General features: G+C 47.4%; 1 protein-coding gene across 4 annotated transcripts in view; it reads right to left on the bottom strand.

Annotated features, from left to right (window-relative positions):
* Positions 1-19,274, bottom strand: part of RNLS (renalase, FAD dependent amine oxidase) — a 76,416-nt gene that overhangs the window by 13,399 nt on the left and 43,743 nt on the right. For 3 of the 4 annotated variants that reach the window (XR_006165212.1, XM_042791454.1, XM_042791444.1), the window contains exon 5: positions 4,273-4,446. The exons of the other annotated variant lie outside the window; for it this stretch is intronic. Coding sequence is in view for 2 of the 3 variants with exons in the window: in XM_042791454.1 (XP_042647388.1) it covers positions 4,273-4,446 (174 nt within the window). In the remaining variant the exon portion in view is untranslated. The remainder of the gene's footprint in view (positions 1-4,272; positions 4,447-19,274) is intronic. 4 annotated transcript variants of the gene reach the window in all.

Raw genomic sequence — 19,274 nt, 5'->3', positions numbered from 1 at the left:
TCAGTAAACACTCAGCAGTGCCTTGCTTGCCTCAGAGTCACGGGACTTAGGTAGGGAGGGACCTCTGGAGGTCCCTAGCCCAACCTCCTACTCAAAACAGGGGCCAACTTCCAAGGCAGATCCTACGGTTTGAGTGCTCAGCTGAATGGCTGGGCACCCCTCCAGCACACCATGTCCCTTCTTCCGAGGGGATCGTCCCTAGGGTTACAATCTCCATCCCAGGGGTACAACATAATCTCCAGAAGAGACCCATATAGGGATGTGATAGGCATGCATCTTCCACAGGAACGTTTTCATCCTTCCTAGCGGAACAGCATCAAGCATTTTTCTCGTGTTCCTGACCAAAACCTGGAGTCAGAACAGATACCAATAAAAAACGAGTTGAGGTGGCTTCCTGCCCCTTAGGATTTTTAATCTTACCGGGGAGATGTGTTTTGCTATCCAAAACCCATTCGGGTCCTGGGTAGCCTGAGTGGAAGGGAAAGGGCTTCATCACTGCTGTGCCAAACAAACCCTCAAAGCTAGGCTGTAAAGGTAATGCTGCTGGGTCAGCACGGAGGGCAGCAGAGAAGCTGGACACATCCAGACAGGCTGGAACAGTATCCCTGCTCCCTGGGAGGGATCAGCATGCTGCTGAAAGAGAAGTCAACATGCAGGCCTCATAAAACTAGATCTAAAATGCAAAAAAAAAAAAAAAAAAAAAGAACAGTGATTAGCTTTACTACACCTAGCAAATTAGCAAAAGGGTTAGTGAGCTTCCCGAGTTATCCTCAGAAGTTCCTGTGGTTTGTAAGGTCCCATGTTCTCCCTGGAATAAAATCTGCTCTATCCACAAGGCACGCTTTGGAAGAATCCGTGTAAAGAACAGTGCTAACTTTTTTACATTCAGAAATTCAGCACTTCATTAGCCTAACAGACGGTTTCTGATTACTCTTCTAAAAGGCAGGCAGGGCAGGCAGGGTATTACAAAGCAACTGGCCATGTAATGAGGCAAAAAATCCTAAATAACTCTTTAACTCTTCCCTCTTCCTAAAAATCCTTATTTTGGTACCGAGAAGACAAAGGAATCTGTATTTTAAAATGAAGAAGGATACTCAAGAATTACACTGATCCTGAAAACCTGTAAGACAAATCTTCCCTTTAAATTATATAACCTCGCAATCCTGAGGCGAAAGAAGGGAACCGCTTCCATTTTTACGTGTCATCTATCTTTAGTCCTCCAGAATGCAAAGAGATGCAAAGACTGCGGTATTACAGAAATGAGGCTTGAAATAATTTATACTGAAGAATTCCCACTGTCCCCTCCGACCAGTTATAAATATTGATGGGGTGTTTAAGGCAGCCAATCGCACAAATATTTAATATTCATACATACCGCACAAGGAATTCAATATACACTTCTTGTAGGCTCTTCCTTATGCAATGTTCAAGTGCATTACCTCTGTGGACGGCGACGCGATTTTATGACAGCAGCTGAGATCCTCAGCTGATGCAAAAAGCCTTCCTCTCAGAGGGTCGTCAAGCTCCAGATTACATGGGTAATGGCAGTATCAGAGAAACAGCTTCACTATTGACTCTTGCGCATAAATGGGGAAGAAAACAGATGCCACCCGTGGTTATCAGTAAGGAACTAGGTCGTGTCACAATGAAGCCAACTAACAGAGGCGACCACTTTTGATTTTTATACTTCTGCAGGGCGGCGTTACTGAACATGACACAGGTATGCTTTACAACCCTCCCGTGCTCAGCTCAAGTGCACGCAGCCAGAAATACTGCTCCAGCTAACGTATACTGCCCTCTCCCCAGCACCACTTTTCCTGGAACAAAGTACAAACCTGCGAAATGCAAGCTCACCAGAAACGACAGCGCAGTCAAGGGGGCTGGTTGACGGTTTAGAGGTCACAAGGAGAGCCCTACCAGAGAGAAACCATCTTCAGTTGCTGGCCCCCAGCTTGTTCCAGCCCTACGAAGGTATACAGTTGGTTCTTCTTGGAAAAATTTGCTCATATAAACAGATCTCTCCCACAATATGAGGAAAATTTCAGTGAGAAAGGTACGCGTCGATATTGATGGTAGTGTCTACGTATTTGTTAACAATACGACCCAAATAATATGCTTTCTATTTGGTTAAATTGCATTTGGAGACAGCAAAGACATTGTACTTAGCTATTTGATCATTACATTATATTTCCTTCCTTCTTGTTCTCAGTGCTTTGAGACCACGTATGCAAGCAGGTGAGGAAAGGATGGGTGAATTTCTCCCTTGGGCTGTGTCCTCTTTTGCACAGCTACAATCAGGCAACTGGGATGGAAAATACCAGTAGGTGCTATTAACTATCAAGTACTTATCGTTAAACATGGCAATGGCAATATAATCTTAGATGTAAGAAAATCTCCAGCTGCACATTGTCAGTAACAAGGCAACAATGCCAGAGGGAAAAAAAAAAAAAATCGGTCTGCATTTGGCTTTCCTTACACTCTTTTTTTTTACATATTCACTATGGGTCCCTGCTGGAAGAAGCATATCAGGGTGGATGCATCTTTGTTTTGGCCAGTTCAGCCATTCTTTTGTTTTATTTTCCCTCTTTTTTCAGACCAACAGGCTAAATTCTTAGGAGAAGTAACAAAACTGGGCTTCTACAGTAGTGAGCCGATTCAGCTCTCCAACTCCTTTGCTCCCAACATAAACTGCTGTTTCTGGAAGCACTTCAAGAGCCATTGCCTCCCACCTGGCTTTGGTGCAAAGAAGGGCATATTTGGAAGAGCCAAATTCAAACCTCGCGTGGGGAAAGGACCAGATGCCCCCCAGTGATCCCTTCCAACGGGAATGACCGTGACTCTAATTGGTAGAGGCAGCCAATGGAACAGGAGGCAACATCCACAGGCTGAGCCCTGGGCAGTTCAGACTGCAGATGAAGAAACACTTCTTCCCCTAGTGGAGGTGCAGCCCTGGGACAGGTCACCAGCGATGTGGGGGATCTTCGTGCTGGTTTTGGTTTTGGTTTTTTTTTTTTTTTTTTTACACCTCAGCTAGACAAGGGACAGCTGCCCTGACTTTGCATTAGCACAGCCTGCTGTGAGTGGGAGCTGGAGCAGATCTTCAGAGGTCCTGGCCACCAGCGCTGCTGTTATACTATGACACTCCCTCATGATAGCTTATTAGAGGAAATTTCATGTTTACGGTGTGAGAGAGGGAAGGCACAGCTGACCTTATGGCTGTTTTCTAGCATGGTGACGGTGTGTATGCTATGAAGGTGACGGGGAAAGTTTTCAGTGCCCTGCCCTGCAGGTACCAACATCACTGATGCCTGCAGACTGTAGGCAGGAAACAGTGAACCCCAACTGAACAAGGCAGACTGGCAGCAGAAGCCTCCCAGGTCTAAATCTGAACACGCTTTAGCAGAGTGAATTTGGTAATACTTAATAATTACGCATTAGGCAGCAGCCGATTATGAAAAATCCTTCCTGACTCTGCGACAGTGAGTCACAGTGCTTTGTAGGTCGCCACAAAGGTGAGTAGGTTTTCACCCCCACTTCACGGATGTGGCTAAACTTGGTCAACGTCTCAGTGTGAGCCAGGAACAGAACTGGGAAGGATTTCTGGCTCCTAACGAACTTAATTAAACTCGAATGCTAGCGCTTTTTCTTGCGCTATTCTATGGCAATACACTCTTGGTATATGAAATACATTTAATAAGTAAAACATAAACTTACTCAGCTGCCATCCTCCAGAAACAGACGAGAAGTGTCTGCCTTGTGGGATGCTCTCTAAGCTTTACCAAGCGGCTGTACTACGTGCAGCCATTTCAAGGATTTTCCATGATTATAAACGCACGCTGGCTAACTCTGAATTAGACTGAACAGCCTCGATTATATAAGTTATTACTACTTCCAAGCATGCTTAGTGGAAAGAACAGGAGTTGTAAAGTAATGGATGATGGGAGATAAATTGGCATGTGTATGAATCAATGTTTAAACAAAGGAACTCCAGCTCTTTCTTGGAATAGCAATATTTTGATGTTTCAAATCCCCTGACACTGGTTTCATAAACGCAGTAACGTAAACCATGTGCTGGGTGGTGATTTTCTGAGGACCTTCCTGCTTTCATTGTGTATTTTATTACAGGCCAAATGTGACATTAAATGCTATCCGCTGCGGCTTGGAGTTAAATACTTGCTCTGTTCAGAATAGCAGCACTCAATTAAACAGCATTTTTCATGATCTACACCCTCTATTGTCACTGTGTTTAAGGGAAATAATGGGAGCACTGACCTATATTGCGTTTCTTATTATCGATGGAGATGAAGCGTATGCAGGGATTATCGGTGATGTACTGTGCAGCCCAGGGGACATCAATCTGTGTACCGGCTTCATAAAAAAGTACCAGAGCGTAGCGGGAGGAGTAGCTCGCAGATTCCAATTGCTGCTTTTGACTTTCATTAATTACTGTGGAAAAAAAAAAAAAAAAAAAAAAAAAAAAAAAGGAAAATCAGACAATCGCTCTTCTCCCAGAACATTAAATATGTGAATGCTGTGGTTAAGCTGATTATTCCTCCCTGAAAATGACCAGACTGCTAAAACTAAGAATTTAATATTAAGCCTAGTGCTTTGTAATATTTTTTTTCTGGGACATCTCCTCATGAAGTTTTAATGGCACATTATGTAGAGTACGTCCTTCACGCACAACCCTCCCCCATCTGTTGGGGGTTTATCTCCCAGTTCTCCGTCAGCTGTCTCTGACTTGAAACTTTGACAACCGGTGACTTGTTTCCAAATGTTTTCTCAAAGGGTGAATAAACGGGAATAAGAGGTTTGGGTTGCCTCTAACACATCAAGAGAATGCTTGTATGACTCTGCAAAAACCCGAGAGACTTCACATATCAACAAAATGAACACAGGGACTCTCGAATCTCTGGGGAAAATAGCCCTGCAACTTCTGTCTTGCAATTCAAATGGATGAAGAAAACTCTGCACTTCATCACACGAAGGGTTCGTAGTGAAGTTCAGCTCCTTCAGCCGAAGGTATTTTAAAGCATTTTAGAAAATTTCAGAGTAAGCAGGAATTCATTCCTCCCTAACGATTAACTCTTCTATCTTCTAATTACAGTGAGATCTGCTTTTCGCCTCAATTTTATAAGCTTCATAAAAAGCTGCACAAAGTAGCATTAGCCCCATCATGCATTCAAATACCATTTTATTTAATGCCAAAGAGAAATGCAACGGTTTGACTAATCACGGAGTTAGGCACCGTGTCTCTCTTCCTATTACTGAATGGATGGCCAACGTTTCTGCGGGCCGGAGCAGGGTGTGCAAAGACAAAATCACAGCGGTCTCCTGCTTGTGCGTGCAACTGCATGCTCCGTTGGGCTGGTTTGGAGATGCGATATTGAGAGGCAAAAGAACAACCACCAAGGTGCTCCGCTTCATGCAAACCTCAGCTGAGATGCTGGACATCTGGTACGGAGGAAGGAGCAGCTGATGGCTACAGCCACCACGGCGCTTCCCGCAGGCAGCAGGCCGTGTGCTGAGTGGCATCTTCAGAAGGAGTCCAGCAGAAGTCCTGCCCCCAGGACAGGCCAGGCTCACACGTGGGGCAGGCTGGGATGGGCTGGAGGGGGCAGCTCTCCACGCAAGGCTCCGCAAGGCAAGAGGTGTCTGCAGACTCAGGCACACCAAGCTGGCCAGGAGTCAGGGCAAGGAAGGCCAAGCAGCCCGGTGTGAGAGCGTCCAGCAGGTCAAGGGAGGGTATTATTCCCCTCGAGTGAGGCCACATCTGGGCACGCTGCACCCTAGTACAAGGGAGACAACAACAAACTGGGTACAGTCCTGTGCAGGGTCACTACCGCGGTCCACTAAAGGGGATCTCCATTCCCAGGGACTGCCCTGACTCGCCTGGGCACAGCCCCGAGCCCCCTGCTCCAGCTGGGCTGTTGGACCTGCTGGGAGCAGTGTTAGGCTGGAGACCCCCACCCTGGTGACTCCAGGTGGAGTTGGTGGGACTGGGCGGTGCTGTGTACCTTACCCACGCCACGGCCACCTCCGCGGGACTCCAATTAATGTGCTGAAGCTGGCACGACCGACCTGGCTTGTCGTGACTAATGCTGCTCCCCAGAACTCGCAGCCAGGACGGCTTCATCACACACTCGCTCCACCAGCACAGGCTCCCTCCCCAGGAACCGATAATTCCTGCTCTGCCAAGGTGAGACTCTAGGAACCAGGGCTAGAAATAAAACCTCCGCGCACGGTGCCGTGACGCAGGCACTCCTGAGTCACACAGGGCCGGCCAGGGGCAGGGGTCCAGCAGCACTGGCAGAGTGTTTTCCAGCAGGATGCACATCTGAGAGCTCGTTCAGTCACGCTGAGAAGTAGCCGACACACCACCGGTCTACATGGAGGTCCATTCCCACCACCGCTACTGGCACACTCGCTTCTCAAACGGCATCAAGGCTGCCTGTGTTCAGAGTCTAGATGCAGGGGACAACGAGCAGGGGAAAGCGTCGTTCCTGAGCCAACCCTGGTGGAGAGGAGGGCTGGTGTCACCCCAGAGCTTATCGACCTGTGGGTGACCGCTTTAGCTGTGCAAGTCTCCAGCTGCTGAGCCCAAACTCCTTGTCGGGACTGGTCCATTACGGCAACATTTCCATGTGGCCTGCCAGAATACGCAAGGACGCAATTCATGTCCCTATTCAAGTGTCACCTGAGAGGCTCAGTAAGTAAGCCATGAAGTCTGCTATGTCTCAGAAGTTTTGGTGAATCACCAGAGAAGGTTCACCACGGGTATCAAGCTCGCTCTTCACAGTGACCTCTTCTACGGGAGGTCTGCAGTCACAGTCTCTCACCTGAAAACCCGCCACAGATATCTGCCCCGTCCTGTTGTTTCTCTAGTTGTGTATTTTTTTTTCGTGACGTCTCTCCACTCTATTCCTCAGCACATCATGGAGAAGACTGATTTCAGAGGCTGCTTTCTGCCTCCTCCACTGAAACACTGACTTCACATACAGAGTGCTCTCCAACTGAGGTTTCTGGCTGCTCTCCCCCACTTCACCACGACCTCTGCACCCACACCAGCCTTACCTAACCATCAGCACAGCAGAGGATCACTAGTCAGATTCCATCTCAAATGCCATCAGAAATAAACCTTGAAGTGCCCCCGGAAAGAACCCTCACCAGTTTTAATACAAATATGCTGTGGAACAGAAAAATGGCAGAAGAAATGGACAAAAAGAAACACTGATTGACCCATGAGAGCTGGAGAGAGGAAAGGAGGGGAGAAATAAGGCATCTGGCACTACGGGGGGTAGTGGTGGAGCTGCCCTGACAGAGGAAGCCAGAGGACAGTCCTGCCCAGGAGGGTAGAACTGGCTGAGCACGACAGGGTTTGAAGCTCCCTTTCCCTCTCCAGTCCAACGACCCCTTTGAAAAGGTGCTGAGGTGGCCCAGATGCCTCTCAGCTCACCCCTGCACCTAGGTCTTTCCAAGGAGGATCCGCTCCTCAACATGGACCTCAGGAACTCCTCTAAGCATTGGGTCAAAGACCCCTCGACCTCTGCTGTCAGCTTCCCTTGGCAAAGCTGCCTCCGTGTAAGTTCTGGCACGGTACGGTTCCCATTTGTTGTACTTCTTGCCTGTGACCAAGAGACAGTAGCGGTTTAGCACAGAGAATGCTGTCGGTACGCTACTGTCGTGAGCGGGCTTCTGCAGCTCTCTAGGGAAAAGCAACCCTGCACAATGTGCTCCAGAGAAAACCAGGGCGTGGTGGTTGCAAGAGCTGCTCTTCAAGGTCATTTCTTCTCGAGCGACCCTGAGCATGTCCCAGCTGAGGAACTGGTGGCTCCCATCTCACCCCGGGACTCCAGGTGTGATGCAGACCCCCCCCCCCCCCACCCCGTCTGTGTGTGCCACCCGGCCGGCCAGCTCTGAAAAGCTCTGAAAGCCACGGTGTGCAAAGCACCCTTCCCAGGCTCACTCTGCCTTGCTCTGGGCCAGGCTGCTCCCCGGGGGCCCGGGGTTCCTGGCTGCGCAGGGCTCCGTGCCAAACCTCCAGAGCAGCCTGGCAGGGCAGCCACCCCAGGCTGCGGCGGGGCGCTGGCTTTCGCCCCAACTTCTCGTGCCACTCAAAGGTTTTGCGTTGACCCGGGCACTGGCAGGACTCCCCCAGCTCTGTGAGTCTCCTCCATCCTTCCCCTCTTCCCCAGCTTCTCTCCAGCTTCTGCGGCCCCCGGGGACCGGGAGGTTTCACGGCGTGGCACTGCCGCTTGGCAAAGCGTGCGACGAGGAGGGGAAGGGAGAGGATTAAGCAGGGATGCGCGGCGGGCTGGAGGACTGCCCTGGAGGAAAGGACGCCAAGCAGAAGTGGACCTCGCACATCCCACCCTGCTGGAAATGTTCCCTGGCCTGTGCTAAATTCCTGCTCAAGCTGTGAATTTAACAGCGCAGGCACACGGTGCCAGCATCCGGGAACTGTCTGGGGGGCTCTCTGCTGCCAAGTCGGAACAGCGACGTTAGTGATTTGAGCGGTGCTTGTCCCAGTTCCTTCTGGCAGACCACGAGTGGCCCGGACGGGGAACAGAGCTGCTGCTGAACACACGCTGCTGCATGGCAGAGGGGACAGATCTTGTCCAGAAACGCCCCCAAACTCTTTCAGGCCAAAGGCTCTGCACAGCTGCGTTCTGAGATGTCCATCACCGCCAGGCCCCCCTTCTTACAGCTATGATAAACAATCACAATGTATTACGCATTCTTGCCCTGCTTTGAAAGAATAAAAAAGTCCTATAAACAAGAAAATAAATATGAAGCTGTAATATCCCATCTCAAACACTACCCTTTGCCCAGGTTACTCCAGCAACTCATCCCCCCTTGAGGAAAAAAAAAATAAACAAGACCTCCTCCAGCTTGCGAAGCAAGTTCCCCCGGCAAAGCTCAGCAGACAGAAACCTCTGCGCTGTGGGAATGCACCCGAGATAGAGATGAGCTGCCCAGCCTGGGGGCTGCAGGCACCGAGCTGCCCGTGCCTGCACCTTGCCTCTGCTCTGCAGCAGACGTGGGCTGCTCCAGCAGAAGGGACCGGTGGGTTTAAATCTGCTCGGGTAAACGGTTTATTACACGGTGCGCTCCAGCAGGTACAACCTTCAGGGCGTTGCCAAAGCCAAGCTGGCCAGCTGGCTCCAAAGTACCTCGCTGAAGACTTAACATCACTTTATGGACCCGTCTTCCTAAGCTGTAAAGTTCCAGAAAGTGTTAGGGGTCAGTGGGGATGAATGCTGAACAGCAGTGCAGATAAGTTACAATTTTATCAGCTTTTAAGTATACATGTACACATGGAGCTTGGCCGGGGCGATGCTGGGGAAAGCAGATGAAGGAAGGCAGCGAGCCCAGCTGAGCAACCTCCCTCCCCGGAGAGGGGAGAAGAGGGAGGGCAGGCAGCTTCGAGGGTGCGGGCACCAGCCAGAAGTGACAGAGCTGTGACTTAACAGCTCAAAGGGCTGTAAACAGCCAGGGCGGCCCGTTCACAGCGGCGAGGGAAGGAACAGCTTCGGGAAGGAGTCACTTCCCAGAGCCTCGGAGAGATGGAATAACGCAGAGGCTCAGGACACCTGGTTAATCCTGCCCCGCGCCTGCCGGCGTTTCGGGGGCAGCGGCAGGCGGCTCACCCTCGAGAAGTGAAGCCCAGAAAGCACTAAGGAGTTTCTCCAGACTCAGTCCTATCCTTGGGCAAACCAGAGCTGGAAGGGAACCTGCGGGGTGGGAAGAGAGGGGCAGCGCTGCGATGCCAGCCACCCCACCGGCGAGAGCACTGGCCTCACAGCCCAGCTCAGAGGGTCGCTGGGGGCTGTGTCTGGGCACCCCCGGGGATGGGCACCCCCGGGGATGGGCAGCCCCAGGGATGGGCAGCCCCAGGGATGGGCACCCCCGGGGATGGGCACCCCCCCATCGCTCAGGGCCCCGTCCCGGGGTCGCCCCGCTCGCACGGGGACGGGCTGTTTCATTGGGGTTCCCCGTCCTGCGGCTTGTGCCGGTGCCCCTGGGGCTCTTTCCGACCATACCACAAACCAGAAATGTCCCTAACAGTCAGGTTTACCTCTCAAAATTCAAAAGTGTATTAATTCAATTACTGATGTACAATTGCTGGCCAATTTGCTTAATTACTCCTTAGTTGTTTTTTTTTTTTTTAAATAATGTCTGTGGTTCACTGGATTCTAAACTGCTGCAAATTTACAAAACTGAGGAATTTTTTTATAGCTTGAGAAGACAGGCAATAAAGCGATGTCAAGTTTGAAATCCAGCAACAAAAAAGCTGAACTGTATGCGAAAACAATGCTACAAGTTGTAAGATTGAGGTTTTTCCCCTGCTCCATCCATTATGTGTTTTAGCAAAGCCAACAAGTTGATCTAAGGACATGAAAGAGCCTTCATTTTGAATTTCCATACTTTTATTGGTTTAAATGAAAACCAGACTGTTGTTTTAATGTTGTGTATGAAACCACAAAATAACTATTAATTTTTCCCCTTCCAACAAAAACGGGTAAGATGATTTTAATAACATTTTGGAAAAAAACCCAGCTTTCAGACCACGGGATTGTTCAGAGCACAAGAATCAGCCATAGGGATATTTTTAAAGCAATGCATAAGGGCATGAAAATCTTATATTTTCCACTGAAAAACTCAGCTACAGCTGCATTGCGAATGCCACTGAAGTAAAGGTCCTCTGGAGATTTCATCACATCAAAGCAAGGGGCATGTATACTTTATTTGCTGTTTCTCAAGACACTGACAGCAGAGTGGATTACTTATCTGTAACACTCAATAAATACAGTAAGGGCCTTTTATCTGCTGTTCCAGTCCTTTAATGTCACCTCACTGCCTCACTCATGTTGTGGGAAGGAGAGGACCCAGAGATGCCATTAGGGCCAGCAAGAGAGGGGAGCCAAGGCTTCAGCTGTCAGGCTGGGAGCACGGGCACCACGCCATTCAGGAGTCCAGGACTGAGCCCAGGACTGAGCCCAGCCTGCCGCCGCAGAGGCCAGGGAAGCAAAAATAAATCCAGCTGCTCCAACGGCCAAGAACCGACTGCGACGATCAAGGTCTAATCCTGGCCCTTGAGTCATTTGCCAGCAAGTAGGGAGGGGAGTGCAACGTGCACCTTTATCTGCAGAAAGGCACTGCGGGAGCTGAGTAGCACCCGGACCGTTCACCACCAGCCCGTGGCAATTGTCAGGCAAGGACTGGACTTGCAACTGCAAATCTGAGCAAGCAGAGATGGGGAAAAGGCGCGATGGGTCAGTTAAAGACTCAGGTCAGTCTGGTAACTGGAGCAGGTAGGTTACCCATAACTCCACACAAAGGCTCGTGTACCTGTCACTGTAGGTCACAGCTGCTGGGAACAGGGAGAAACCACCTTCAGAACTGCAGGGAAAAGCAGATGATACACTGGGAGACGCATTTAAAATAATCCTTGTTTTGGAAAGTTTTGCTATTCCTAATTCAGTACTTCTAAAAGCTTGTAGATACTTATCTCCCTATCAAGTCACCACACGATTTCAGAGCTCGGCGGGGATGCTTGTAACCAGCCCTTGCATGCACATAAGGATGTGTGGGCAAACTTGGGTAAACAAATTGAGATCCTGGTTTGAAAGACTTCCAGGGACGAGAGGGAAAACACTCTCATTTAGCTTCACCGTCCAGCCTTGCTGGGTGGCAGAGAGGATGTTGCATCCTGACAACAAGCAGCCAGATATAGCTTGTGTTTTAAAGTGCACAGCTACTACCTGATATGTTGAAAACTGCTTACTCGGTATGACCAAGGTAACTGTAAATCTAGAGACATCTAGACATTATCAGCCACCAAAGCACTAAGAAAAAAATACCTATAGCAGTGCTTTTAAGGAACGATAACTGCTATTAAAGCAGCAAAATATGAGGATGCAGGACTTGTAGTTTTTTCCTTTTCATAAAGATCACTCTTTTTAGTCTTAATATCTTTTACTGGAAACTTCTTATTCTTCTAATAATCCGACAGCTTTAGCTTTGGTGGGAATAGTATTAGAGCCTGCCTTGAGCTCTGTGACTTTTCCAGAGTATCCTCCCAATTCAGTGTAACTCCTGCTCCTTCTGGGCCCGCTTTCAGCACTTTCTTAAGCCATTCCTAGCAAGCAGTCTGACACAGGTGTGTCTGGAGGCACTAGTGGTTTCTGCTCAACACAACAGTCCTGCTGGGTCTGCAAGAAATCAAGAAAAATTAAAATACTCTATAGGATATATCAAGGGATGAACCCCCCCCTATCTGTCCACAAGGACTACAGGAGCGAAAAGGTGCTTCTACAGTTACATTCCATTCCTCCTTGCTTGAGTTTTAGCAAGCAAAAACTTCAGTTGCAGTTTTACCAGCAACTGTGGCTTACCCAGTACCAGTTCCGGCTTTGATGTATGTGCAAATATCCTTTTCCTCTCTTGAAAGGCTCAGCATCAAGGTTTGGACAGCGAGATGCCCCTGCATCCCAGGAGAAAACCAGCTATCTCTTGTCACTGACCAGCCTCCCCCCAGGTTTCAGGACCGTAGCTTCCCTTTCTGGAAACAAAACCAGTCCTGCCCAACTCCCTGTCCCCACCTGCCCTGGGATGGCACAGAGAGAAACAGAACATCCTGCCCATTTCCTCGTGTTCTCCCTCTCACCTTCCGGGAAATTTTGTCAGACATAAGGATTTAAGAAAAGCTGACAAATTTATGAAGCATCTTGGTTCGGTGTTACTTATTTTCCAGCAGCTGGCTTAGCTGGCGCACAAGTCCCCCTGTAAACCCCTAGTACTCAACTCAGCCTTTGACTAGGAAGGTTTCTCTTCCACACTTCATTTCTGCGCGCTTCTCTCACAGCTATGCCCTCAATAACCCTGCCACTGACGTTATCCCCCCGAAAGTTTTGTTATTTCCTCAGGCTGCTTTGCTTAAGATTTTACTTGCAGCACCCGACTTAGCGACACGCTGACAGCAAATCTAAACGCGTCAGACGCCGTCGGTGACACGGCCTTTGCGAGCGGCTAGTGATCACTAACTTTAAAAGTTAAGAAGGAAACTGTGTGCCTAAACGGCAACAAAGGTATTTCTAGCCTAGGTACCAAGTTAAGAGATTTTAATAAGAGCAGGCAGCTCGGCCAACTGCCTGGAGGTGACTGAGGATGGCACGCTGTCATAACCTTCACACAACGAAGCCTCCTCGGATGGCAACCTCTCCCTCCTCGGCAGGCTTGCGACCTTCCCCGCCGCTTCTCCAGAGCAAGAAGCCACCGCCCTGAGCTCTCTAGTTGAGTGGTGACAAAGGACAGACTCTTCAGGCAATCCTCCCCCCCCCCCCCCCCCCCCCCCGAGTCACCAGCGCTGACACCGCGCCATGACCCTGGCCCTCTGCCACCGCGCTGACCGCTTCAAGATGCAGGCTGTTCCTGCTTCTGCCTCTGCGTAGGAGGGAGCAGGGGTTATGAGAAAGGCTTCGTTTTGAAGTTCAGCTTCCTCATCGAGTGGCTCCAGCATTTTTTTTTTTTAAAAGGCAGCATAACAGTTAAATGCAACCATGCCTGTGTATGCACTGAAATACCCACTAGACATAGCTCCGTGCTGCGATAGTTTTCACTCTCTTATTATGCTCAGCGTTTGTTTGAATAAACCCTGTTTGGATCCAACGCCATTCCTGCCTGTATGCAACATCCATAACAACTTAAATAATTATTTCAAATCACTGCGGTCCTGGCTGACTCGGCATAAAGTTTCTTCATCTGAAGTTTGTGGCACGTGAAGGAAAGGCATATTTAGAACTGTAGCTGATTAAGTGGAAAAGAAAGATGATGGGAAAAAAAGACAGTACGAATAATTTTTTTATGGAGTTTATGACTTTGAGAACTAAACTTGAATACCTTGTCCACCAGCTGGTCTTGACAAGATGATCAGCAATTCACTCACTGTTAAGCTAAAACCTCCATCAATTTTCACGAGAAATGTTTACATTAATCCCCTACAGCACCGCACGCTGCATTCGAGTCGACCTTTGCTATCAACAGAGAAATGAAACTACACTGTTTCTGGGACTGGGGACAGAGGGGCACGAGGGAAGAGTACCACCAGCTCCCATCTCCTGGAGGAAGAGAGCAGAGGAGGGATGAGGCACCGGGGGAGATGCTCCGTGGGACCTTTGCTGAGCGCTGGCCTTCAGACAGTCGTTTAGCAGTAGGGAAAGGGCTGTGATGCATTCGGGTGCACGCACCCTGGCACCCCCCCAAAGGCCAAGCCCAGAGCCTGATTCCTCCAGCCCAGCCTGGCAGAGACCTTGTGTTTTTGTTGTAGGAGACCAGCACAGGAGCATGCTGCAAAACTATCTTTGCTTTCTCTCCCTTCAGACTGATCCCTGCTACACCTACTTACATGCTCAGGTCATACTTTTTACCAAAAAAATATCCCTGATCCAAAGCAATAATATTTTTTGTTACTCTTTATACATAATTCAATTTTTAAATTTAATGAATGGCTAGCCTCCTTCCCAAATTCCGTCGCTTATTCTTAACCTGTATGCTGTGCTGTACACAGCTGAGGAGCACCATGCTGTCCTCTTCAGTTTGCACGCTCGGTGCCCAATTTGCAGGTGGATTTAATGCATATGGTGACATTAGGGTCACAATTTTTGCATTTGTATCAATGGGGAAAATAACTTTTCAGACTCATTATTTGGATGACTGGGTTGTGAGTGCAGAAGCTGACTCTTAACCAAAAATCTACTAGTTTCCTCGGTGATGCCATCAGAAGCAACGCAGCCCCTGCAGACGTGTCCAACGGTGGCACATGGTGTTTCAGTCCCGTGAGCCTGCAGCAACGTGATGCCCACACACACCACACCACACCATGGAAATGCCGCTCACTGCAGTGTATCGTATCTATGGTTTTGATTCAAAATTAATGACATCTTAGTTTAGAATATGAATCGCTGATAAGTTTTCACCCTGGGAAGAACGGGATATGACATTTATAAGCAAGTAAAACTAACGGAGAAGACAATAACTGATTTTTTTACCATCCAAACTCTTCCTACGGTTACATCACCACCCGCCTGGGGAAAGCAAGGCAGTCTTGTAATGGTTCAAAACGCCTGTTTTTTAGCTAGGAAATTTCTTCCAGTTTTGCCTGGGAGGGAGCAGAGATAAATACCCTGTGGAGCCACCAGGAGAGACTGACTCCTTCCAGCAAGGAACGAAGATACCCAGGACTTTCCAGGAGATTTTGGACACGCTTGGAAATTAACAGTCACTTACAAAGAACCCCAAGAAATGAGTTAATAAAGTCCAGATAAAAAATATAATACACATGTACACTCCTGTTTCTACTTTGTAATCATTTGTAGGTAATGACAAAGAATATATATATATATATGACATCCCATCATATAGCTCTCATTAGCATGACTGCAAACACAGTTTCCATACTATAGGCAGAGCAACAATTATTATCTGTTATTCTCGCAAAGCCCACTAGTTTCTGTGACCGGCATTGAATTGATAGAAGTTGAAGAAATCTTTGAGAAAATCTGATTTTATTCAGAGATGTCTGTTTAGATTTTAAGATGTCATCTTTGAGCTAAGAGGCTTGGAAAAGTTTAGCTAAAAAATAAATAAAGCTCATTGTCATATTTCCTCTGGATTAATTTGCAAACTAATCCAGATTCATCTTCCTGCTGTGCCACATCATTACCGAGGATCTAGAAGAGCTCTCTTCTTACATCAAGTTACAAAGTACTACACGCAGTTCTCTTACTCCCTGGCGCCCCAGTGTAAAAGCTCATTACTTACATAATCTTCATCATAAAACATTTAGCAAATAACTTATGCGCCTACTGTACACAGTATTGAGCTGAATAATAAAGTTGAGAGGATTTATTTTCTTTAAGTATGACACTAGTTGCCGAAATAGCATTAAAAGCGTTTCAAGGCAACCAAGAAAGATGTTGGCTTACTGCTCTATGTTTTGACTCGGACAGAATAAACACATAAATAAAGGGAGTTAGTTCTGCCTGATGTTTCTGGCTCCTGGGCTGCAGCTCCCCACTGACTGTGGTGGAAGACCCTAATGGCATGCAAAGCTGAAGCGTGGCAACTGGAGGCTCATCCACAGGGTCTCAGTACAGACTGACTCCTCGCGATGCTTCCCTGTTACTAAACTCAATACCTGTAATGTAATACCAGGCAGTGGTAATGCACACTCACAGAATCAAAATGCAGCTTTACAATAATGGACAACAAAGTTATTCCAATTTAAGTACTAAAGAAAATGCTTTCAGGCATTAATTACTGAGGAAGGATTCAGCTGGCCACTGAAAATTTCCACTTAGGACAAAAAAATTAACCTATTTTCCTCTTTATAGAGTAGACACACATAGCTAGTTCATTACCAGGAGGACGCAAAAGGAAAGAATACAGGGTAGAGCTGTGCACATTTAAAAGATGTAAGAATCATATTCAAGTTTTGTAAGAACCCCCTCAGGGTGATTTTTAGGGGATTTTTTTTCCCCCAATCAGGATAGACTTGTGAGTAAGTTTCAGTATTACCTCTGTTCGGACCTCTCCTCTTTTCATTTTCTGAATCAGTCCAAACAGCTTTATTGGGCTTTCCACTTCTTGAGCTGGAAGAGAGGTTTATACTTCCAGAGACTGCTAATTCGATGCAGCTGTCTCTTCCAGGCTGAAGAATCCCAGGCTATTTAGTCATCCCTTGCCGAGAAGCCACTTCATGCCTCTGGCCATCCATCCCTGTGGGCATCTCTGAAGCTTTCTGAATGATGAAAACACAACCGCACGCAATATTGAAGTTGCAGGCGCCACAAAGATGCATCTCGCAGCATCACGATACCCCCTTCCTCCCGTCCTCTATTTATTTAATTCACGTTTAACGTTCAGTTTTCTTTCACAACCCCAGGGAGAGACGAGCTTACATTTCCATCGGATCTCAAGGTCTCACTGAAGTTGGTCACATCAGTTATCTGAATCAGATACGTGAAGTTAGGATTGTTTTTTCCAATCACTTTACATATTCATGTTTCTGATCACAAAATGAAAGGGGGGTCAGAAGAAACCACCGCCCTTTGTGAAGAGAAATAGAACAGTTTATAGGGACTGGTATCTGTATTCACTTAAAACAGTATCTGAACTGAGCTGGTGGATCACGGTGAGAGGCAGCAGCGTCGGAAACGTCATGCTGACACTTATTTTGGAAACGAGTGGAAGAATACACAGAGAAGACGCTCCAGTCAACTTTCATCTTACTTGAGTATGCCAACTACGCAACCAGACAAGAGAAAAACACTCGAGAAAGAGAAGTCTGGCCATCCCCATCCCTTCTGCTAACGCTTACCCAGCTTTCTGCTGCCACAAGGAAGACCCACCGTCAGCTCTGAGCGCACCCCAGCCCACCGTTAGCACTCTGGCTGCTGTTACTTTGCCACTGCAAGTTCAGTAATACCTTGTATTTCCGTGCATTTTCCAGGTAAGGAATACACAAATAGGAGGAGCTCGGCCTAATGAAACCTGAACAGGAGCCTGAGGGGTCAGTTCTGGTATACCTCCTCACTTTTGACACTGACCTGCAACGTGGCCTTGGGCAAGTCATGTAACCCACATGGGTTTTCTAGTGCTAAACCAAAAGTAATTATAGTGATCTTTCTCATAATGTTGTGCGAATTAATCAATCAAATTCCTTCCTAAACAGTAGATGTAGCAGAACCGAAATAGAAGATGCCAAGTAGTTTGCTGCCATCCCCTCCTCCTGTGATAGTACAGCTACAGTTTCCGTATGTTTTTTACTGGTAAGGAAAGATTGTGTTAAATACTGGAGGATCCGTCTGCTGCTTCAACTATTTAAGAAAAATGGCTGCTGGGGAACTAAATGACCTTACACATCTGTAGGGAATTTTTGGACTTCTATCTTACCTATTCTCAATATTAAGTTTTGTTTTCTCAATTCATGATAAACAGTCTCCCTTTTAAAATATTATTAACGACCATGAATTTCTATCTGCCACAGAATTTAGCTTAAATGTTTCCAAGCTGCTTCTCTTCAGTTCATTGGTTTGGCCTGAAGTTACCTGTATATTTTATCATCCTCAGATGGGTCATGTAACAGGTCTGCTAATTTTCACTCTCTTCTGCTGCAGTAAACCTGAACCTGTTGATGAGGACCTCACTGCATACTGATACATCTCTTGGAAAGGAGAGTGTTGGACCTAGCAAGAATGGTGTTCTCCCAAAATTACTCTCCTGCTGTATATGGACAGGCACATTTCCAATCACACTGACCTTGTGTGGTCACTTCACTGAAGAAATGTGGACTGCACTGTATTTACTGATTTTGTGATACCTTGAAGTAAGTTGGACACCTGACTTCTCCAAGAGAGGTAAAGCAATGATGGTACAGGTCAAACACGAACATGAGTATCATTTAGTGTGGGTTTTTTTAAATCTGCAAAGAGTTATTCCCTTGTGGAGGCGGTACGACTCTATTCTGCTTCCACCATAGCAAAGCTGGGACCAGTATTAAAGCAAAGAGGCAAACAAAAAGCAGTGTAGAACAACTCCCAAAGCGAAAAGGGATTCTGAAGTCAGTCTTAGTATGACAAGTCCTGAAACCACACACAAGAGGTAGAGTTGCTGTAAGGAGATGGCTTTCCCGATTTGATAAAGTTCTGTCCCTCTCCCTTTGATTGGTAAGCTGAAAACCCAAGAAATATCAAATCCTACTGTTGATGTGACCATATGCTGAGGAAAGTGTCCACTAGTTAGAAGGCAGAAGGATCACTGTCAGAAAGCTACCAGTGAGAAGCAGAGGAATGGCACTGGCACAGAGAAATGCCAGTATCGAGGCACTAGAAAATTCATGACAAATCACACACAAGTATTTGCAGAAAAAAGGACTAAATTATATTTTGAGGAAGTCTGTGATTTCCCACTGTTGGGAGAAATCTTCTCATCACGAGCTTAAACACTGAATACATTTCAATGTCATTTAAACTCCCAATGAGGCTTTCAAGTCAATGTTTTCAAAGGCATACAAATTATTTCAGAGGATGGGCTCGTATTCCACTAAGACAAGACTGAGAAAACTGTGCTTGGTTTGTCAATACACACCTATAAGACAAGCACTAGGAAGGTGCAATAGGTTTCAGCAGAAGAGAGAAAGACGTAGGGGTAGAAAGCGAGAGACGTTCAGAGAGGTGTCAGGGGGCAAGGACACTTGTTTCTCACCTCCTTAC

The sequence above is a fragment of the Tyto alba genome, unplaced genomic scaffold (genome assembly GCF_018691265.1).
Source record: "Tyto alba isolate M040663 unplaced genomic scaffold, T.alba_DEE_v4.0 Super-Scaffold_1, whole genome shotgun sequence".
Classification (NCBI taxonomy): Eukaryota; Metazoa; Chordata; class Aves; order Strigiformes; family Tytonidae; genus Tyto; species Tyto alba.
The sequence above is the reverse complement of the archived record's forward strand: the minus strand, read 5'-3'. Positions and strand labels throughout refer to the sequence as shown.